Here is a 19,228-nt window from a genome sequence, read left to right on the forward strand (position 1 = left end):
CCATATCACAACTCCAAAATCCCTGTGCTTCTAATAACACTGTTTTTCATTTGAAAAATAGCACTTACCAAGTGCAGCAACATGTAGGCAAAGAAATTTTATATCTTGGGTTGTTAACAAGCATGCTCGGCTCAACACTATACTTTAAGAAGCTCTCATAAACATGAACTAACGTATTGCAAATTATTCAAGGCCCTGTAAACAAAAATCAAGTGAACATATCATAAATTATAGTGGTTTTATTACACAACTGAATCTTTGTATGCAAGGAAACATCTAAACTTCAAAAAATTATAGATGACAAAAATTAAAAATGGTTGCCACTGAACGATACACTTAACCACCAAATCCAAAGCACAACTGCTGAAACTACTTCAAAAGCAAGCATCTCAGCAACATCTAACAAGGAAAATCTATTGCTTTCACTTCCATTTCCACTTCTAACTATAATATATGTTGCAGGATGATTGTTTACAACTCAAATCTGCTTAGTCAACCTGTGTATAACTGAGAAAACTTTGAGATCAACTTGTCAACATGAATTACGATATCGTCAATGCGGGGGCGAACAGCAGGCTGGGGCTGAAGCATCCATCTCACAAATTGGTGGAGAGCATCTGGATATGGTGGATTAGGTCCAGCTGGCCATTTTATCTGTGCATTTAAAATGGCCAATTGTAGGCTTCCTCCAGATTCTCCAAGTGCATACTCAAATGGAGATACTCCATACCTGGAAAGACAATATCAGCCACAAGCAACAGGAATAACTAATACAATGACTACAATTATGGACATCAAACAGATCCAACTTAAATAAAACAGGAGAAATGCTAGAATGACAGAGAAACAAGAATACAAAGTTTACGGATCAAATAGCCATGAATACCCCAATTAATCATGTATATGACAGAGAGTAAGAATAAATCAACAAAAAGCAAATGCTCAAGAGTTGAGTAGCATAGACTAATACAGTTTACGTCTGAGGTATTTTAATCTTGCTAAACATTGAAAAGCAATAATATGTACATTTATCAAGTCGTAAGCTAATAACTAGATTTGAAAGAGTTAAAACTCTAAAACAAAACCAATAAAGTAAAAATCCAAGTACATGAGTCAGAACTCATAAACAAAAACAGTATAATCTCAATTCAAGAATAATGAAAAACAAGTCCATATAGCTTCATGTCCTAGAGTTTCCTGCAAATTATTCTAGGACTTTCTTTGATTTGTATAACCATAAATAACATAATGTGCAATTCAATATTTTTGAGTTAGGACACTTTCATGCATGAAACTTCTCACAATGTGTGGACGCATGTCTATAGATGTTTTTGCATTACATTTGATAGGACTCATACTTAAAGTTTTCTATACATGCAATAAAATTTTACTAACAAATAGAAATGAAAGCATAGAACTTGATATCTTCACACACCAATGCGACAGAATGTCCAGCTAAACAGTTTCTCAATGTCAAAACAAGAATAATCACTGCAAAAGAGATGGATCAGTCCTCACATTATTGCATATAATGTGCATCCCAGAGACCAAACATCAGTTCTCTCATCAATATCTGTATGACTCGGACAGTCCCACAGCTCAGGAGCTCGGAAAGGTGCAGAACAATGCTCAGCAGCCCATTCCTGCAAGAAAAACCACCAAAACCCCAATCATGAGCATGGTGGGGGATGCAATGAGTTGAAATCAAACGGAAGAATGAGCTTATATGTACAAGTCAATTAAAACAGAAAAACATTAAACAAGAATAATTAGAACAATATCTAGATTTCAGAATAAGCAATGACTATTAAGAAAAATGAAAAGAACAATAAGCACCTGCAACTGTAACGCCTCTGACCGAGAGCGAATTTGCTTTTGTGCAGGCCGAGCACTCCCAAAATCCATCAATATTGCAAGTGGTGGTTGCCCTTTTCTGCAGGTAATAAGAATATTACCAGGTTTGACATCATTATGGGCATATGGAGGCTCAAGACTGTGCATATGTTTGAGTCCTGCACAAATCTGTGGCAGCATTGTTTCTTAGTCATATATAAGTTCCAAAGCTTTGTAGAATGCAAGAAGAGCCATATTTACATCTAGGAAGCATCACCTAATTCTCTTATCTGGCGCGATGTAGAAATTACAAGAAAAGCCACTTTTTTAGTAGAATTTTGTATTGCAAAAGGAGCTAAAATATGGCATTGCTATTCACCTGGTAGAAAATTTGAAGAACATCTGAGGTAGAAAAGAATTCCTTTTTAGTTTGCATCACTTTGGCATGGTCCAGTAAAGTTCCATCCAGATGGACTGGAAATAACAAATAAGCTTCATGTTTCCATGATCCTTCTTGGTTGGCCTAACCGATAAAATTAAATCAATCTTATAAACTAAACATATGACCTTCACAGGGAGAACAATGAAATCATACAAGTAGAAGAAAATTTCCAGCTCATCAAGGCACATAACACCATCTGTAATCAACCATTGTTAGCATTGGCAACATTAACAGTCTGAATTTATCCCAATATTATAAATAAGATGAGACAATAAGGTAAAGAGAAACTTTTGACCAGGCAGGAAGTTCCCTTTAATTACAGCATAAGCTGTATAAATCCTTCTGCGGTGGGCTTGCTTTACAGAAAAGAAATACTGATATTTTAGAAACTAAATTTGTCTTCAAGGAAAGTCATCAGTTTCAGCTCCAAATTTGGTCCAATGCCATGAAAACTTTGGAAGGATATGTGGGGGCTAAATGAATTAGACGTGCGTTTGTCTAATCTGCAGTGTCCTATATCATTACAAACACGAAGGAAATAATGCAAATGTAACATATGTCTTATTTTGTACCTTTCAACACCAGCCACCGGCATGCAAAGGCAACATCAAGCACCAAAAATAATTCTATATGTAGGTAATTTGCATGCTTCAGACCCATGAGATTCCATAGCATTTACATCAAACGCAACAGGTTAATATCAGTTGAATGAGTGCTTTATTACCTAAATTCTGCTTGAAGAATGTGGAAAGCAATTACTTGTAAAGTACCTTAACAGCAATGATGGCATGATCAAGTAGCGGAAGCAGATTACGATGACTAAATAACGACGAAACACGAATCTCCTCCCTGACCATCTCAAGCTGTTCATTGTTCTGAATGAGAACTTTCTTCATTGCATAAGTTCCATCATCTGCACGATAAGTTATCAATGTCAATTTCACACCTTGCAGATTCTAAATAAGCTTTCATTGATAAAATGAATAGGTACACTTCCAGAGATTCAGATCACTTTTCCTTTCACTTTCATTTTCATTCAACAGCTACGAATCTTAAATAAATAAAACTCCAACTTACAAAAGACAATTGCACATATCTAATTTCTCGAGATTCTTAGAAAATCAAACTCTAAGAAGTTATGATTCATATCTTGTTATTAAATGAAGTGCACTTCATTCTAAATTACATAATTACAACAAATCAGTCAAAATTCACTCAAATTATACACAATCCGCGGCAGAATCCTCTCACATTCAAGCTAATGAGTACAGATCCAAAAGAACGTAGCTTTAAGAAATTGAAATTTCAGAAAATAAGATTTGAAAGAGTATGGAGGACGAACCGGAGAGATGAGAAGGATCTTTGACTTTATTAGCGAGGCCACCGGAGGCAGCAGAGGCGTCGGTGGTGACCGTCTCCTTGACCAAATACACGTAGGCGAAGCCACCCTCACCGAGCTGCCTCAAGATCCTGTACCGGTTCTCGTTGATCCACACGTCTCCTCCTCCGTTTACGGAGTCGTACAGCGCGTTCAGCCCCGAAAGCGAACACCCCATCTCTCTCTATTTTTCTTTTACAAAACGACGAGAAAAAGATATAAAATAACTTTCAATTTCTCATTGTGTATCTCAGATTCGTTGAGAGGAAATAAGTTACTTCTGTTTTATTATTATTTTTTTTTTTCCCCTGAATGGTGAACAAGTTACTTCATGTCAACGAGTTACGAGATTCTGTATGTTTTTTTTATTTTATTTTATTTAAGTTCTTTCTCGCTCGACGGTCGCTCGCTGGCTTACTTGCAAGTTTGGGTCGTGGCCTCGTGGGAATCGAACACGTTGCTTATTAGCTTTTGCCACTTTTAGTTTTTCAAGCATGCACCCCTTTGTTTGTGCAGATGGAGTGGACTCATCAAAATATGCTGTGTTTTAAAACCGATGTACGACACACGTGGCAAGGTGGCCCACACGTACGATCATGGATAGTCTTAAAAAATAAAAGGAGTCTCAAGAAAAATTTGCCTAAAATGAAAATTCTTCGTTATTGATTAGCCAAATACAGATCCAAATAGAGATTTTGTAAACGCCCTGCAAAGATAAACTATAATGGAATGTGCTACCTGCTTAGGATAAACGGGAACAAGAGGTTAAAATTAGTTTTCCTTTGATTTTGCTTAAGCTTTATCATATGTTATTTAAGACAGTGTTTGCCAATCAATCATCAGGATTCCCACAGAGCTACTAACTGTCAAATGCTTAAATTATGTCCTCTTAAAAACACACATGCTCAATCTGGAGATCAACGCTGCTGCCTCTGAGTTCACAGTTATAATTTCAGTATCTAATCAGTCTAGCTTCGCAGCATTTGTTGGAATGGCTGGTTGTTGTTGAGTAATGCAATGTATATTTCCACCTCCCAAAACAATTTCCCTTGCTCTTTCAATTCCTACCACCTGAACCCAACAGCCAATAGATAAGTTCCTTTCAATAGAAATGATATGAGAGCAAAGTGTTTGAAAATGAGATACAAAGATCTTATGACATACAAAGATCGTAGAAGTGATATATATTCAATGGAGTTAGTTGCTTACTTCATACTTAGGAAAGGCTTGAGACAGGACACGAACAGCTTCACCGTCCCACTTTTTGTCCCCAAACTGTGGTGCGATGATTCCTCCATTTGCAATGTAGAAATTCACATATGAAGCAGCAAGTCTTGTACCCGCAAGTCTTGGTTTAGCCTCACCATCCTGTAGCAGATCCATTGAAGAGCATAAAATCAATGGCCAAGAAGATTTAACTTTTAATTCTTTGCACAAAAACAACATATAATAGAGGGTAAAGCGTAAATACAGTTCCCAAGACGTAAATGCATAACATGATACTACTCTGCTGTTAAATTCATGTTATTCCCAAATGATGGAACATGAGAATTACGAGTTTTATCTACAACGCTAAGTTTGAAATTGAAAAAGATACACCTAACGAGCGCAAGCACTTGCTTCACCCACCCTCGTTACAATTGCTGTTGTGCATTTCGATAATTAACAACTCGGGCAAATTTTAGATATTAAGCTAGCATCCATTGTCTGTAGAAGTAAGTAAAGATGAAGAGGCATGAATGACAAGTTGTAGCATTCTACAATGCTTGCCTGATTAAGTCCAGCAGCTTCTTCTTCTGTCATATAAAGTGGCCCTGGTACATGAAGTTTAATTATTTGTAATTTCCGACCTCTGGCATCAGTAGCATCAGAGAGAATAGTCAACGCCTCCACAGATCGTTCGTACTGAGGATCTGTTTTATCATCAGTCCAAGACAGTAACACCACACCAGGCTTTGAAAAACAGCACATATTGTCAATATGGCCATTAGTATCATCATCACCTGTTAAATTAGCACAGCAGATATTTTCAATTTAAAATAACATTAAAAAGTGACAGGGAAAATGTCTAACAAACCTCTGCTACATATTTCTAGAGTACATCAAAGAAATGAGTGTTGACAACACAGAACATGAGCTCAGAAAAGAGGTGGGAACTAATCGACTTCTGAAAGAACTAGTTTTCTGTTCAGAAAGATTGTTTGAGCAAAGTATCAGCAAAAGCTTTTGTATCCAAAGCCCAATAAAGAAACTAACGCTTTTTATGCCGGTTGATAGTGATGGATGCTAAAAGATATTTTTCTACAGCATGATTCTGCATTCAAATCCTAAAAGAATCACATGGAGAACAATTAGAACTAGTCAAAAATAACCATTCAGTTAACCAGAGGCAATTCTAAACTTATTAGCAATAGCTTTTGTTATCCAAAGCCCAGTAAAGAAACTATTCCTTTTTATGTTGGTTGATAGTGATGGATGCTAAAAGGTATATTTGTTCAGCCTGATTCTGCATTCAAATTCTAAGAGCATCATATGTAGAATCAACTAGTACTAGTTACAATAACTATCCAGTTAACCAGAGGCAATCCCGAAGTTGCTACAGAGCTAGAAATTGTGAGTTCTATCTTTACTAGGAGAAGTAAACTTCGAAATTTTCACAAATAGGTTCAACTGAATATACAGGCAATATAAATATATTGTCCTGGCAACCAAGAAGTCAGAAGTACTCCACCACAGTAAAATAATTTCAAAAGAAACTAGACCATTCATGACACAAGAAAAGACAATAAAAGAAACAGTAATGATACAGCCACAAACTCTTGTACAAACTTATTTTGTACACACTGATTTGGCATTAACTCATTGGTTGAATGAAAATACAAAATAATAAAAACAAATCATGTGGACCGAGAGGTATTTAATCCAACAAATTTAATCATGCCACATCAGTTTGTACAAAAAAAAAAATTGTACAAGAGTTTGTAACTATATTATTACTCTAAAAGAAAAACAGAGATGAACTAATTATGAAGAATAATGGTATCTGAATACAAAAGAAGTTTAAGCTACTAAAATGAGCAGACACATGAATCATACCAAATAATCCACGAGGCAACCATATAATCTTCATGACTCCAAGATATGCCTTAAGTTCGTTCTCTATTTGTCCTTTGTTCAAATGTGGGTTCCTGTTTTTGTTCAAGAGGCACTCCTCTGTAGTTAAGCATGTACCTGAAGGAGCAAAATGAAATGCTCAACTAAATGAAAGCATGATGAGAACCAACACAGCCTTTTGCAACTTGTTTAGGTATGAAGTTTGGCACTTTTCTTGGAAACCAGAGTGACAGCAAATTCTATAATTGCAAGAACTTCAACACTCCAAAGAACTGACATAGAAATAAACTTGCAGCGGATCTCTGCCTACTGTATTCCATGAACTTTAACAGACATAAGACAGCATAAGACTAAATACAATATTCTTCAAGACATGATTGTAGTCTCTCAATTACCAGAAAAAAAAAAAAAAAATTGCATGTTTTCATTGCTTGAGCCATGAGGGTTTTAGAAAAATTTCAGTGAATAAGGAAGCAACTGTCTGGAAATTTCAGAATGCACTTTCTATGAGAGATCAGCTTTTTTCTTTATCATATCAATTGAATGCATTATCCTTTAGTACACTAAGGACTGATGAGAATGCACTCTCCAAATCCTTGAGCAATGTACTCTGCAAATCCTCGAGCATAACCAAAGGCAACAAGTAGTCATGTGTTTTTGAAAATGTGGATATTAAAAACTTTTAAACTTGTTTAATAAGAATTGGAATGGTTCTAAAACTTTAAAAGGCATATACCTCCGTTCTTTAGAACAATATCTTTCCAGAATCCAATTAAACAATATATTGCCTTTACCTTCTCCATCCACATGGATGCTTCCCCCTTCGAGAACCATAGAATGTGGAAATCTAGGAAGCCTCTCCGTACTCAAAATCTAACAAAAAATTATTAAAGGGATCAAATGCAGGCATTACTATATTAGCAGTGTCCTTGAAGAGAAAAGAAGAGGAAAAAAATCCAACAAACTGAAACATGTTTTTGTTACACAAACCTTCCTTGCCACTTGGAGGTCAAGACTCCAGTCTCGGTAACAACCATCATCAACCCCTGAAAGTTCCAAGAATAATGCCTTTTAAAGAAGGCACTCAGTGAACAGAACTGTAATCCAATCAAACATAGATTATAATCACTGCAACTGTAAGTAGTCCAGGAAATATTTCTTTATAAATGTGATACCAGTGGGATTGGGTGTTTGTTCTTCCAACATTGATAAAGCTACAGGCAAGAATATTCATCCAGGTTACTCTGATGTACTGATATGCAAACAGTCTTATTTAAGGATGATGATATAAGCAACACATATGAACAAGACACACCAGCTGGTATCTAGTTGCAGATTCATACCCTTTATTAAACCACACTTGGACAGTTTTGGGGATATATTATCATAATTTGGAAACACGAAAAACTGACTCCAATGATCTTCGTAAAAGGATATGAGAGATAAGAAAAGGTCCAAACTCAAAATAGATTTGTAAATATTAGCTTCTGTTGTTGCACAAGTATGGCCTTGTATGATTATCCATTGGTATCCCCATTAGAGAAAGGAAGTGAAATGTCAATTTCAAAGACTATATAATTCTTAATAGCCATGAAGTTTGGACTGTCTAAAGCTTACCTCCCCAACTGTTGAAATTCCAATCAATTCCAGCAACCTTTGGTGCTTGAGCACCTGAACTTGCGCTGCTTTTATTAACAACAATCTACAATGGAAAAAAAAAACAATGGTTCAGAGGCTAACATAAGCTAGCAACCTAGGATCCATCTGAAACAACCAACTCCAGGTAAGATTCTTCAGTAACAAAAGGGAAGCTCACCGTTGGCCCAGTATCTCGAAACCAGGAATCATTCATGCTCATCTCAATTACCCTGATATTTTCGGGTAGCTGACTCCGTGCATTCTCCCACTAACAATGCATTGAATTGAAAATTTTTAACTCAATTTGAACAATATTAAAGGGCTTCCATCATCTGCAACTTTAACTAACCTGAGCAGCACTAGCACAGACAGTCACAGGTTCAAACTTTGAAATAGCTGTTGCTACCTTGGCAAATACCCTTTGAGCATGAAGGGCATCATCTCGCCAGTTATCCGGACGTTCCTAATAATATGAATACTAATTGTCAAAACAGGCTATACACTCTTAAAAACCCCAAAATTCCAGAAAAGCAGAAACATCTATAACAAAACAAACAGCACAAGTAGTCCAAATTTGTTAAAGATTTATTTTAGCCAAGGATACTACCATGTTGAACCATCAATTTAGGAAGCATTTTCTTTAAAATAATACAGCAATAACAACAATGATTATAAAGCAAACCAAGGAAATACAAACATAAACAACAAAAGGGTTCGTTTTGGTTCATATGATAACAATTTAAAATGTAACAAATTACATGCAAAGCTGTAAGAGAAACCATGTCGCAGCAAGATGAAAATAAAAAAACATGAAAGAATTGAACATAACGTACAGGCCAACCCATCCAGCACTGTGAATGGGGCTCCCACTCAGCAGGCATGAGGTATCCATGAAGAGCCGGAGTCCCGTTCGTTTCCATTTTCAATTCTCTTTTTCTCTCACAAACAGCCCACTACCCGTGCCCTAAAACTAAAAGGAAGCAAGCTGTAAACGACGCGGAGAGTGAATGAAAATGAATCTGGCGCAACTCCTATTTTCTAACAGGAGTTTATGGAAAGGTGGGTACCGTCTGCGTAACTCTATTTTCAGTTCTCTTTTTCTCTCAAAATCAGCCCATTTCTCGTTTATGGAAACGTGGGTACCGCCTGCGTAAGTTACGCTGCGTAACTCCTATTTTCTAACAGCGCGCGAATAAAAACGTCGAGCCCACCAAAGGCAGAGAGCGGCTCCCACTGAATGCTGTTTGAAATGTTATAAATTTTAACTTACAAAAAAAAATTATAATTATAAAATAAAAATTAATCATATAAACTTAATAATATATGATAAATATAAATTTTAAATAATAATTTTAATAAAATTATTTAAAATATAATAATTTTTTAATTGTATAAATAAAAAATTATATCAATATAAATTTTCAGTTACTGTGGTTAATATTTATCAAATACTTTAGTGATGTAACTCTAAGACCTCGTTTGGTTGGAAGATTAAAAGTGGGGATTGGACACTTTTTTTAAGTTTTATCCTTGTCTCATGTTTGGTGCTATCAAGGATATTAGAATTCAGTTATCCTTAGCCCACAAACTAATCTATATTTTGTAAAGGAAATTATCCAAGGGGGGCTATGGGATTAGTTAGTATTGGATTGTATTGATAACTCAATTAAACATAATAATTTATAAATATTAAAATTATAGTAATATGTGATCAATGTAATAAAAATTATTGATTTTAATAATGTAAATAATAAATTATACTAAAAATATTATTAATTTCACATTAAATTAAAATTTTATTTTAATTTATTTAATTATTAATTATTTTTATAATTTCAAATTTACATTATAAATTAATTATTAAATTAATATTCAAAAAGATAATTTTTTATCAAATAATAGATTATTGAATAAAAATAATATAAATATCATATATATATTTAACAAAATAAAAATTATTTAAATTATTATTTATATTTCATTAATGTCATTGAGGTTGATTTGTATAATTAATAATACAAAATTTCAGTTTATAATAATATTAATAATAATAATAACTTGTAAATTGTAATATTATAATATAAAACATGATTATTTATAGTCCAATCTAATATTGCACCAAACACAACATAGTATTATATATAATCCAATATTATCCAAATCAATTCTATCTTATCCAATCCAATCTAATCCAATCCAATTCAATCTGACATACCAAACGAGACCTAAAATTACAATGACTCAACTTCAATTTCAAATGTATCTTAAGTGGACTCAAGTCACGGTGTTAAATAATCACAATTTTATTATTTTTGTAATAACATGATACTTGTATACAATTAAAAAAAAAAAATTGTAGTGTTGTAACTGTTGTTTGTCAAAAAAGCACAAGAAATCAAGCTTGGTCACTCCTATTATTTCTATTGAAATTTTGTTAAAGTATTATCCTTAGAACTCAAGCACTCTGTCACTCCTTCTATCAAAGTTTGGGCTCGCAATTGCAACGCCAGTGCGTTTCTAATTTGTCCATTCTTTACTTGCTTTTGAGTTTTGGTTTACTGTGCTGATTGGGTGGGGAGGGTAAAACCTTCTTCACAACTATGGATAAGGTCGATGTCCAATCATTTTAGGGAAATTTACGAAAATAACCATAAATATTTTGTTATTTTTGCAACTAATCCTCTGAACTTTTTTCTATCAACATTAGCCAAACACAAGCCTTTCTCCCCAAATTACCCTTCTTTACAGACCAAAACTAATCGGCATCGTGGCATGAGTTATTTTCAAACTTATTGATCTGAGTCGGGGGATGAATCTGATGACAGGGTGCCTGTCGCACCAAAACTTGAAGTTGTTCATGATGATGTTTGTGATTCGTCGGAAACGGTGGCGTTTTGGCCGGAAATTTGAGATAAGTTGTAACTGTTTGGTGATGCTTAGATTCCGGCGATGGGTTGGTCGATCGGAGGTGGGGAGTAACGAAAGAGGTTGAGCTCGTGGAGAGGAGTGGATTGATTACGGTGGTGCTGGCTAAATCGCGGCGGAAACCGGTGAATGACGGCACGGTTGGCGCGGCTGTTTTGGTTGTTTTTCCGGCGATCTGTGGCTAATCAACGGTGTCCGATGCTTGGGGTTTGATGGCCAGCGATTTATGATCCGTTTAGTGGTGGTTGCGTCCGGATCGGTGACGGAAAACGAGAGCCGGCAGCCTTGGACGGTGGCCGCGGGCTGAAGCTTTTGTTTCTGTTCTGTTTCGGTTTTTTTTTTTTTAAATAATGAAGCTAAACGGAAGAAAACAAAAAGGTGAAAGGAAAAGCAATCTCTCACCCGCGTCGAAGTCGAGAAAAGTTAGAAGCAATTTGGGCACGAAGATTATGGAAGGGGGAATGAATATCAATGGATTTGCAAGTGAAAGCATTAATAATAATAATGCTGATAGAATACAACTTGACAAATTTTCCATCTTAAAATCATGCAACAAGCCGCAAAAGATTAGATTTTTTTTATAAAAAAAAAATCAAGCTTTTTGGCCACAGAACAAGTTTTTTGGGGGAGAGATGAAGGAGGGGTATTTTAGTCTCAAAAGTTGTTTTATGGCTAATGTTGATAGAAATATTTTTGAGGGGTTAAGATGAAAAAAATTAAAATTTTAATGGTTATTACTGTAAAATTCCCATCATTTTATTAAACGTGGTTTAATTATTTTCATTTTCGGATATTATTCTACTCGTGTGTTTTTTATTCTATAAACATTATAAACAAAATAAAAATGTTATCATTTTCGTTCTCTAAAATGTTCGGATAAGTCCACGGTCATTTGCTTACTTCAAAACGTTCCAGTTATTTTACTACAATAAAAAATCATCAACCACCCGTGTCAAAAAGAAAAAACAGCATAAAATATAGAAATATATCTCTAAAATTTTTCTTTTTAATCATTTAGGAAGAGTTTGATTTTCAAATAACGTCTTTAGAATAACTTTTTTTTTCTTTTACTTAAAAAGTAAGGGGTGAGCAAATTCTAAATTCATTTTTAACCCCTTACCTTCTTTAAAATTTGAATTCAGGTGATTAGTTAAACAAAATATTTTGAAAATTACTCGATCACATCTTTGGAGACATTTTCATAATAATTTGTTTAGAAAAAGGAAATGATATTTTTCATATGATGTTTATAGAAAAAAACGAATTAATATTGTATATTTCTCTTCAACAAGAATAGTATATGAAAATGAAAGCTGGTTGATAGTTTATCTAGAGTGAGTTAATGAGTAATGATATATATTCTAAAATTTTATTTTAAATTTCATCATAAACGATGTGGTATATAAGATACTATTTATTAAGTGGTTAATAATTTTTTTATAAATTTTAAGTAAATTAATTATATTATCTCTTCCATAAATAAATAAATGCCATGAAATTTTGAAATTAAATTTTAATGTTCAACACTACTCGAAAACAAAAATTCGGTATTTCCATTTAAACACATCAAATGAGTTGCATTTCGTTCCGTTTTTGCAAAATGAAAACATTGGCCAAAAACAACAGCAAACTACCTCTTGTTGGCTCTCTCTCTTTCTCTTTTTTTTTTAATAAATAAAAAATAAATAAATACTAATAACGGGAAAAATGTTGGAGAATGACAGCGTATCAAATTTCCATATACATTATGTTAATCTAGTAATGATGGAGGTGCGGGTGTGTGATTTTTAATATCAGCCAAACGTTGTAACATGATTCAACGAGTGACAAAGGAAACAGAACACGTGGTGTGGGGATTTTACTTCAATTTATTGATTCTAAGAAATTATTCCCTACTTTGATCCCAACATGCTAAATGAATCGGATCGCCCAAGGCTGTCATTGACTTGATCAGATTTTCATACAAGCCCGCCCAACTCAAGCTATTGATGATTTGGGCCGCGCCAGTATTGCCCACAGGCCACAGGCTCGACGGGTGATAGTAATATTATATCATTTGGCATTAACAAATGAGAGAGAAAAAATTATAAAAAAAAAAAATCGACTAAACAAATTAAATAGATTGACAGAGACGAAATTTACCTCCACAGCCAGAAGATACAAGCAGTTAATATACAAAGCCAACATTACAATTTGCTTGACTGTAACTATTATAGACTGACTGGTACATGATCTTTTTAGTCGATGCGTAAAGTTTTGACAAAAATTGCTTGTACTTAAAATTTACAAAGCCGTTAGTAAAATCAACTCATTACTCCAAATTGGAAAACAAGAGAGAACTGGTATTTCAATCTGCAGAAGTGGAACTTCTTCCAAGCAATAAGAGCAAGACATGGTGCAAACGTTTAGTGCAAAACAGAACTAGTATGTCGCTTCATCTGCAACATCCAAAAAACTCATTACTATTCATGAATGCAAGACAGTAGATGAATGCAACATCAAAATGCCATTGCAAAGAAAGTGCATACCATCATTGCCGTCATCCATGTTAAAATCGTCTTCGTCATCATCAAAGTCAATGTTCTGCATGAATGCACAAAGCATCAGTTAAATATTTCTTTATATCAATCTTTTCCTGTTTTCTTTAATAGTTGTTTTACAAGAAAAACTTCACAGATGCATTCAGAAAGTCATTAATGGTCAAAGGGCAGATGTACAAGCCTACAGAAAGCATCTTGTTGAAGCAAAGCTCAAAATAAGGACTACCGACGCTTATACATGACAGCTATTAAGAGATTGATTATCAAAACAAAATCAAATAAATGACAAATGAGCAAGAAGAGTGAAAATAAGTTGCTTTTATCACAAAACAAGCATCAATTGACTTGAAATATATCTGTTTTTGGACAAATTTATTCTATGCTCTCTAATAAGAACTCCTATAGCCAGTTAGGACAGAGCATTGGGACAGGGCATCTTGACCAACAAGTAAGATGCTCTCCAGAGAATAACCATCCAAGCAACAGTGTATCATTCTTCTCAATGGCAAAAACGATAAAAATTATCTGTCAAAGACACTAAGCTTTCCGGCCAAAAATGCGCCTTAAAATACAGCAAATGCAAACTTCATTCTTCATGCTGTTACTACTAAATAAAGGCGAAAAAGGAAGGAAAGGAGAAAAGGAAAGATGCATCCAGAAAACCAGAAGGCCTGCGCACGAACTGATTTGCCCCCATCACGTGGCTTTCTCACCCAAATTTAACATAGTAAAATTTGAATGCATTTACAGTAGTAACAATATAGAATGATGCTAAGGTAAGAATCCCTATAAATAAATAGCAGCATAGCATTTGAGTGCAACCTGATTGTAATCTCCATCATCACTGAATTCTTCTTCAGCTTCTCCAGCCGCCTCATCACCATCTTCATCTTCATCTTCGCCTTCTTTCTTTTCCTTTTCATCTTTATCCTCTTGGCCCTTTAGATAAAGAAAGAATCACCAATATGGAGTTAGAATAAAGACCAAATAATCTGCCACAGAGAAACTGAGGATACCAAATAAGGAAATATAAGTTTTTCCAGAGAGTTTTTTCTCAAAAATATTGCAGCAGAAACATAAGACCGCATCACATAAGCAAAATGGTTACCACATTAAACAAGCAGATAAGTCATCAATGCCATAAATTTACCTCAAACTTCTGTTCAAGCTTTTCAAAGAGATCCAACTTCCTCAACCCTATCATTTAAACGACCGAATTGGTTAACTAAACCTTTGAAAGCCAAGTATTACAAGAGAGAGTTGATAAATAACAAAGCATAAATAATTTTAATTCAGAGGTTCATTTAGGATATATTTGGGATTGAGGGGCTAAGGCTTTTAACCGGCCACCATTATAAATATCATCTATAGTTGAGAAAGAAAAGTGATCAAAGCTTGTATTTAAGAAAACCTCTATCTGCATTCCATCGCACTCTTTTTGGATTTCGCTGCTCCCTTGAATCTGAAAGTTTATTTCACCATCAGATGAGTCTGAAGCCTTAATTATAACATGCATTCTCACAAATACCACTACCATATTTCAATGAGTTGTTTAGTTTGTCTACCTTTAACCAGTTCTGCAGGAAAATTATTAGAATGGAGCTGTAGAAATTGGTTAATAGATCCACGATTTGATGAAACTTTCGGCTTATTCCAGTCAGAATATCTTTCAATGTCCACGCTTTGGCTATCTGACACCAAATTCATGAAGAAGGCAAAATTGCTACAACTTAAATAATAATAGAATACAACAAACAAGATGTCCTAAAAACAAAAACTAATTCACATTCTGGCATATTAAGAACATTGCAAGTTAAAACGAGCCTAAATCATGAACCATGCTTTAAATATTGAATTTCCACCTATCCTTCTCTTTCTGTCTCTTGCTAGTTTCCACTAACAAACTAATACGTAATACGTAAAACATTAGAGATGTCGAGTTAGTTGATACTCACTCTTTTCAACATTCTCTTCAAGAAAGTATGGAGAGGATTTCCAATAATTTAGCAACCTTGAATTCCAGAGAATTAAGTTCTTTTCGATTGGTATATTTTTGTGGGCAGGCAATTCAATCTCCTACATTTAAAAAATAAAAGCTTTCAGATAATTTTTTTTTCTTAATGAAAAGTAAAAGAGCCTAATTTTAGCTTTAGCATTTAATCACTAAGAAACTGACGCATTCATATTTTTTAAAATTTTAAAATTATAAACAACTAAGGATGCTAATAACTCAAAAGGAACAATAAATAAAGAAAATTTATTACTTACAGGAAAAAGTTTAAAAGGTTCTTGTTTAGCGAAGCCAAAGCCACCGCCGCCTCCATAGCCACCTCGTCCACGTCCGCGCCCTCTATACGCCATTTATCTGCAAAAACATAAAGAATGAAAACAATTAAAATTACGAAGGAAGCAATTAATTAATTGATTAACAATTTTTTTATTTTTGTTTTTAAATGAAGATAAAGAAGGGTTTAAAGGTTTAACTGAGCAGAAAAAGGCAAAAAACGAGAACGATTTCGTGCTGGACAGTTGTAGTGATGAACCAGTGATGAATGTAAGCCTACATTTGGCACGTATTTGGCAGTATGATTAAATTAAATTGATTATAAAACTGATTGAATTATTCTGAATTATACGTAATGCTGCCTTATGTTTGGTAATATATAAGATTACTCGGATTTGGCTATGTTAAATTAAAAACAAGTGAAGTTAAATAGTATTTAATTAGAATAATTAAATTTATTTAAATTATACGTTTTTATATATGATATTTTTTGCCTATTAAATAATATATTATTAAAATAATTAAATATAAAATTATTTATTTATCAAATGTTATTGTTTTACATAATATTCAAATGATAAATGGGATGTTTCTTAATAATAATTTTGTTAACACATATAATATACTATTAATTAATTATTTAACATTAAATATTAATATAAATAAATAAATGAAAGAAGATGTTACAGGTAATTGTAGGACTAAATTTAAATGCAGTCCACTTAATCTACTTTAAGTGTGTTTGCCAAACTTTGGATTAGATATATTATCCAAATAATCAATTTAATCCTACACTTTGTCCTGCCCCAAGCATGACCTTGAAAGTTTACGTGGTAATAACAATTGGGTACTTAAGGTTTTGTAAAACTACAATAATAGATATAGTTCTCTAATCATTTTCCAGGGGTACCTAAGAGAGTAACAGGTCATCTAACGTCTAAACATGAAATCCTCTATTGTAATACGACATGTCATCTTCTTCAAAATAATAATACAACATGTCGGAGATAAATTTTGGAAGACAAAATGTCTTTAAAACTCGAAGACATTGGATAATTAAAGTGATAGATGACAAACCGTATAAGGGTTTAAAAGACAACTGACCAGCGTACAATGTTGGTACTGGTAAATTCAGGATTCATGACAATGAATTACTCTGTTATGCTAGATCGAATGATTGATCTGAAGACAACAAACCTTGCCTGAACGATGGAGTAATCTATAATCGTCCATAGCCATTAATTTTTGGGCCTCTATTATGTCATATCAAACCATGACAAATTTTCTAACATTAAAACCATGTATATATGTATGTTCTTATATACTCAATCACAAAATCAGATTTGGATGAATCCGATCGAATTTTGCGTTAATTGGATTAGAAAAAATGACATGAACTTATGATTAAAGCTAATCCGATTCGAACATATTCGGTTTGGATTAGATAAAAAATTCTATAGTAACGGATAAAAAATTCAATAGTAATATACAATAAAATCTGAACATATCATGTCGCGGTGGCCGGTGGAGTAAGCGGCAATAACGATCGAGTTGCAGCAAATTGCGTTGGTGCGTCGCGGACGCACGGTGGCTTGGCTTTGCGCGGTTGTGCCCATGATATGAAAGAACCACAATAAAAGTTATGTATGGTGAGAAGGGATCATACTCTAGATTCCATATTCATCAAAACTGTAGTTTTTGTGGCCTCTTTGGCAGGATTAAGCAGTACCTGGGTAATTGACATACACATTGTTAACGTATATGTTTCCATAATGTTGATTTTGATGATAACAAACAAGATTAAGAATAATTAATCTTTTAAACTCAAATTATTTTCTTTTTAAATAAATCATTATTTTTAAATTATGAAGGTTTTATATTTAATGGAAAAATGATGTTATGGAATTAAAGTGTTTTGGACTAAAATGAAAGTATTTTAAAACCTTTGATATTGTTTTTAAAATTTCAGATTTGGATCTATTTGAAACTATTTAAATATTTTGGGTCATTCTATAATTTCACATAGTTTGGGTGAAATCATAATTTCAGAAAGTTTTGGGATTGACAAAGCATTATTTAAAAATTCTGAAATTGGACATATTTGAAAGCTTTCAAAACTTTTTGAGCCATAGTATAGTTTTATAAAGTTTTGAGGTCAAACTGTAAATTTAGAAAATATTTCACTGTAGCAGTTACTGTAGCAAGCGGCTAACCGGATCCTGACAAACGGTAGACCGAATTCGGGCAGAATGTTTCTGAAACTTAAACGGCTAACCGGATTTCACAAGCGGCATACCGGATGTTCAGAAATTCAAAATTGTGGCTGTAACGGTAACATTAAGCGGCTAACCAGATGTCCATAAACGGTAAGCCAGTTATGACCAAAATGTGCATAGCGGCTAGTTTTTGATCTCAAACTATATAAACTCAAAACCAATTCATTTTTGGTAATCTAAGCAAGCATAAACAAGTGCACACAACATATATTGAGCTTCAATTTCGTAACTCATCATTTATTAAATTATCTTTGTTCTTCAATTTGTATATCCACTCTTAAAGAGAGATTCATTGTTGTATTTTTCATTTCTCATCAAATTGTGAGTGTACAAGTGTAAGAAACACTTGGGGTGAAGAGATTGGAGAGATAATCTCTTGTTGTAAAGGTTCATTGACACCTTGAAGTCAATTGTAAACGTTTGAAGCCTTGAAAAGGCTCGAATAGTGAAATCCTCAAGCCCGGTGTGTTTGGAGGCGTGGACGTAGGTGGGGATTGCCGAACCACGTAAAAATCCTTGAGTTTGCTTTCTCTTCCCTTGCTAATTTATTATTGTGCTTTCATTGAATTTATTGTTTTCGAATTTATTAAGGCATTAGATTGATTTGTTGTGTGGATTACTTAGCTTAATTTTTAAAATTTCAATTCACCCTCCCTCTTGGGTTGCCTAGTTAGTATTTCACACATACCAAAATAAAATTTGCAAAATTAAAAATAAAATAATGTCAAGACTTGCTACAGAAGAAATTTGTTTCCTATGAAAACACATAAAATCGAGTAGCTGTAAGCAAACCTTGTT

At 33.8% G+C, this 19,228-nt stretch overlaps 3 protein-coding genes across 4 annotated transcripts; all 3 read right to left on the minus strand.

The window, feature by feature from the left end:
- Positions 1 to 198: 198 nt before the first annotated feature.
- LOC102609995 (uncharacterized) lies at positions 199 to 3,998 on the minus strand. Its single transcript, XM_006485669.4, has 6 exons — positions 3,618 to 3,998; positions 3,046 to 3,188; positions 2,213 to 2,356; positions 1,837 to 2,022; positions 1,519 to 1,643; positions 199 to 730 (listed from the first exon to the last, which is right to left on the minus strand). Exons 1-6 carry the CDS (start codon positions 3,829 to 3,831, stop codon positions 493 to 495), a joined length of 1,050 nt encoding a protein of 349 aa, XP_006485732.2. The 5' UTR covers positions 3,832 to 3,998; the 3' UTR covers positions 199 to 492.
- A 377-nt stretch (positions 3,999 to 4,375) lies between these two features.
- Positions 4,376 to 9,562, minus strand: LOC102610307 (agmatine deiminase). Its single transcript, XM_006485670.4, has 10 exons — positions 9,239 to 9,562; positions 8,755 to 8,868; positions 8,584 to 8,673; positions 8,385 to 8,469; positions 7,758 to 7,813; positions 7,562 to 7,640; positions 6,750 to 6,884; positions 5,424 to 5,656; positions 4,863 to 5,021; positions 4,376 to 4,724 (listed from the first exon to the last, which is right to left on the minus strand). The coding sequence occupies exons 1-10, from the start codon at positions 9,323 to 9,325 to the stop codon at positions 4,617 to 4,619; spliced, it is 1,146 nt and encodes a 381-aa protein (XP_006485733.2). The 5' UTR covers positions 9,326 to 9,562; the 3' UTR covers positions 4,376 to 4,616.
- Positions 9,563 to 13,420: 3,858 nt separating this feature from the next.
- LOC102610615 (late secretory pathway protein AVL9-like) lies at positions 13,421 to 16,512 on the minus strand. Of its 2 annotated transcripts, XM_006485671.4 has the most exons (9): positions 16,355 to 16,512; positions 16,139 to 16,235; positions 15,826 to 15,946; positions 15,436 to 15,561; positions 15,282 to 15,332; positions 15,021 to 15,067; positions 14,693 to 14,809; positions 13,859 to 13,913; positions 13,421 to 13,768 (listed from the first exon to the last, which is right to left on the minus strand). In XM_006485671.4, the coding sequence occupies exons 2-9, from the start codon at positions 16,229 to 16,231 to the stop codon at positions 13,752 to 13,754; spliced, it is 627 nt and encodes a 208-aa protein (XP_006485734.2). In that variant the 5' UTR covers positions 16,232 to 16,235; positions 16,355 to 16,512; the 3' UTR covers positions 13,421 to 13,751. The 2 variants fall into 2 exon arrangements, with proteins under 2 accessions (XP_006485734.2, XP_052292540.1); XM_052436580.1 differs by lacking the exon at positions 16,355 to 16,512 and having other exon boundaries at positions 16,139 to 16,331.
- Between the last annotated feature and the right edge of the window lie 2,716 nt (positions 16,513 to 19,228).

The sequence above is a fragment of the Citrus sinensis genome, chromosome 3, assembly GCF_022201045.2.
Source record: "Citrus sinensis cultivar Valencia sweet orange chromosome 3, DVS_A1.0, whole genome shotgun sequence".
Lineage (NCBI taxonomy): Eukaryota > Viridiplantae > Streptophyta > Magnoliopsida > Sapindales > Rutaceae > Citrus > Citrus sinensis.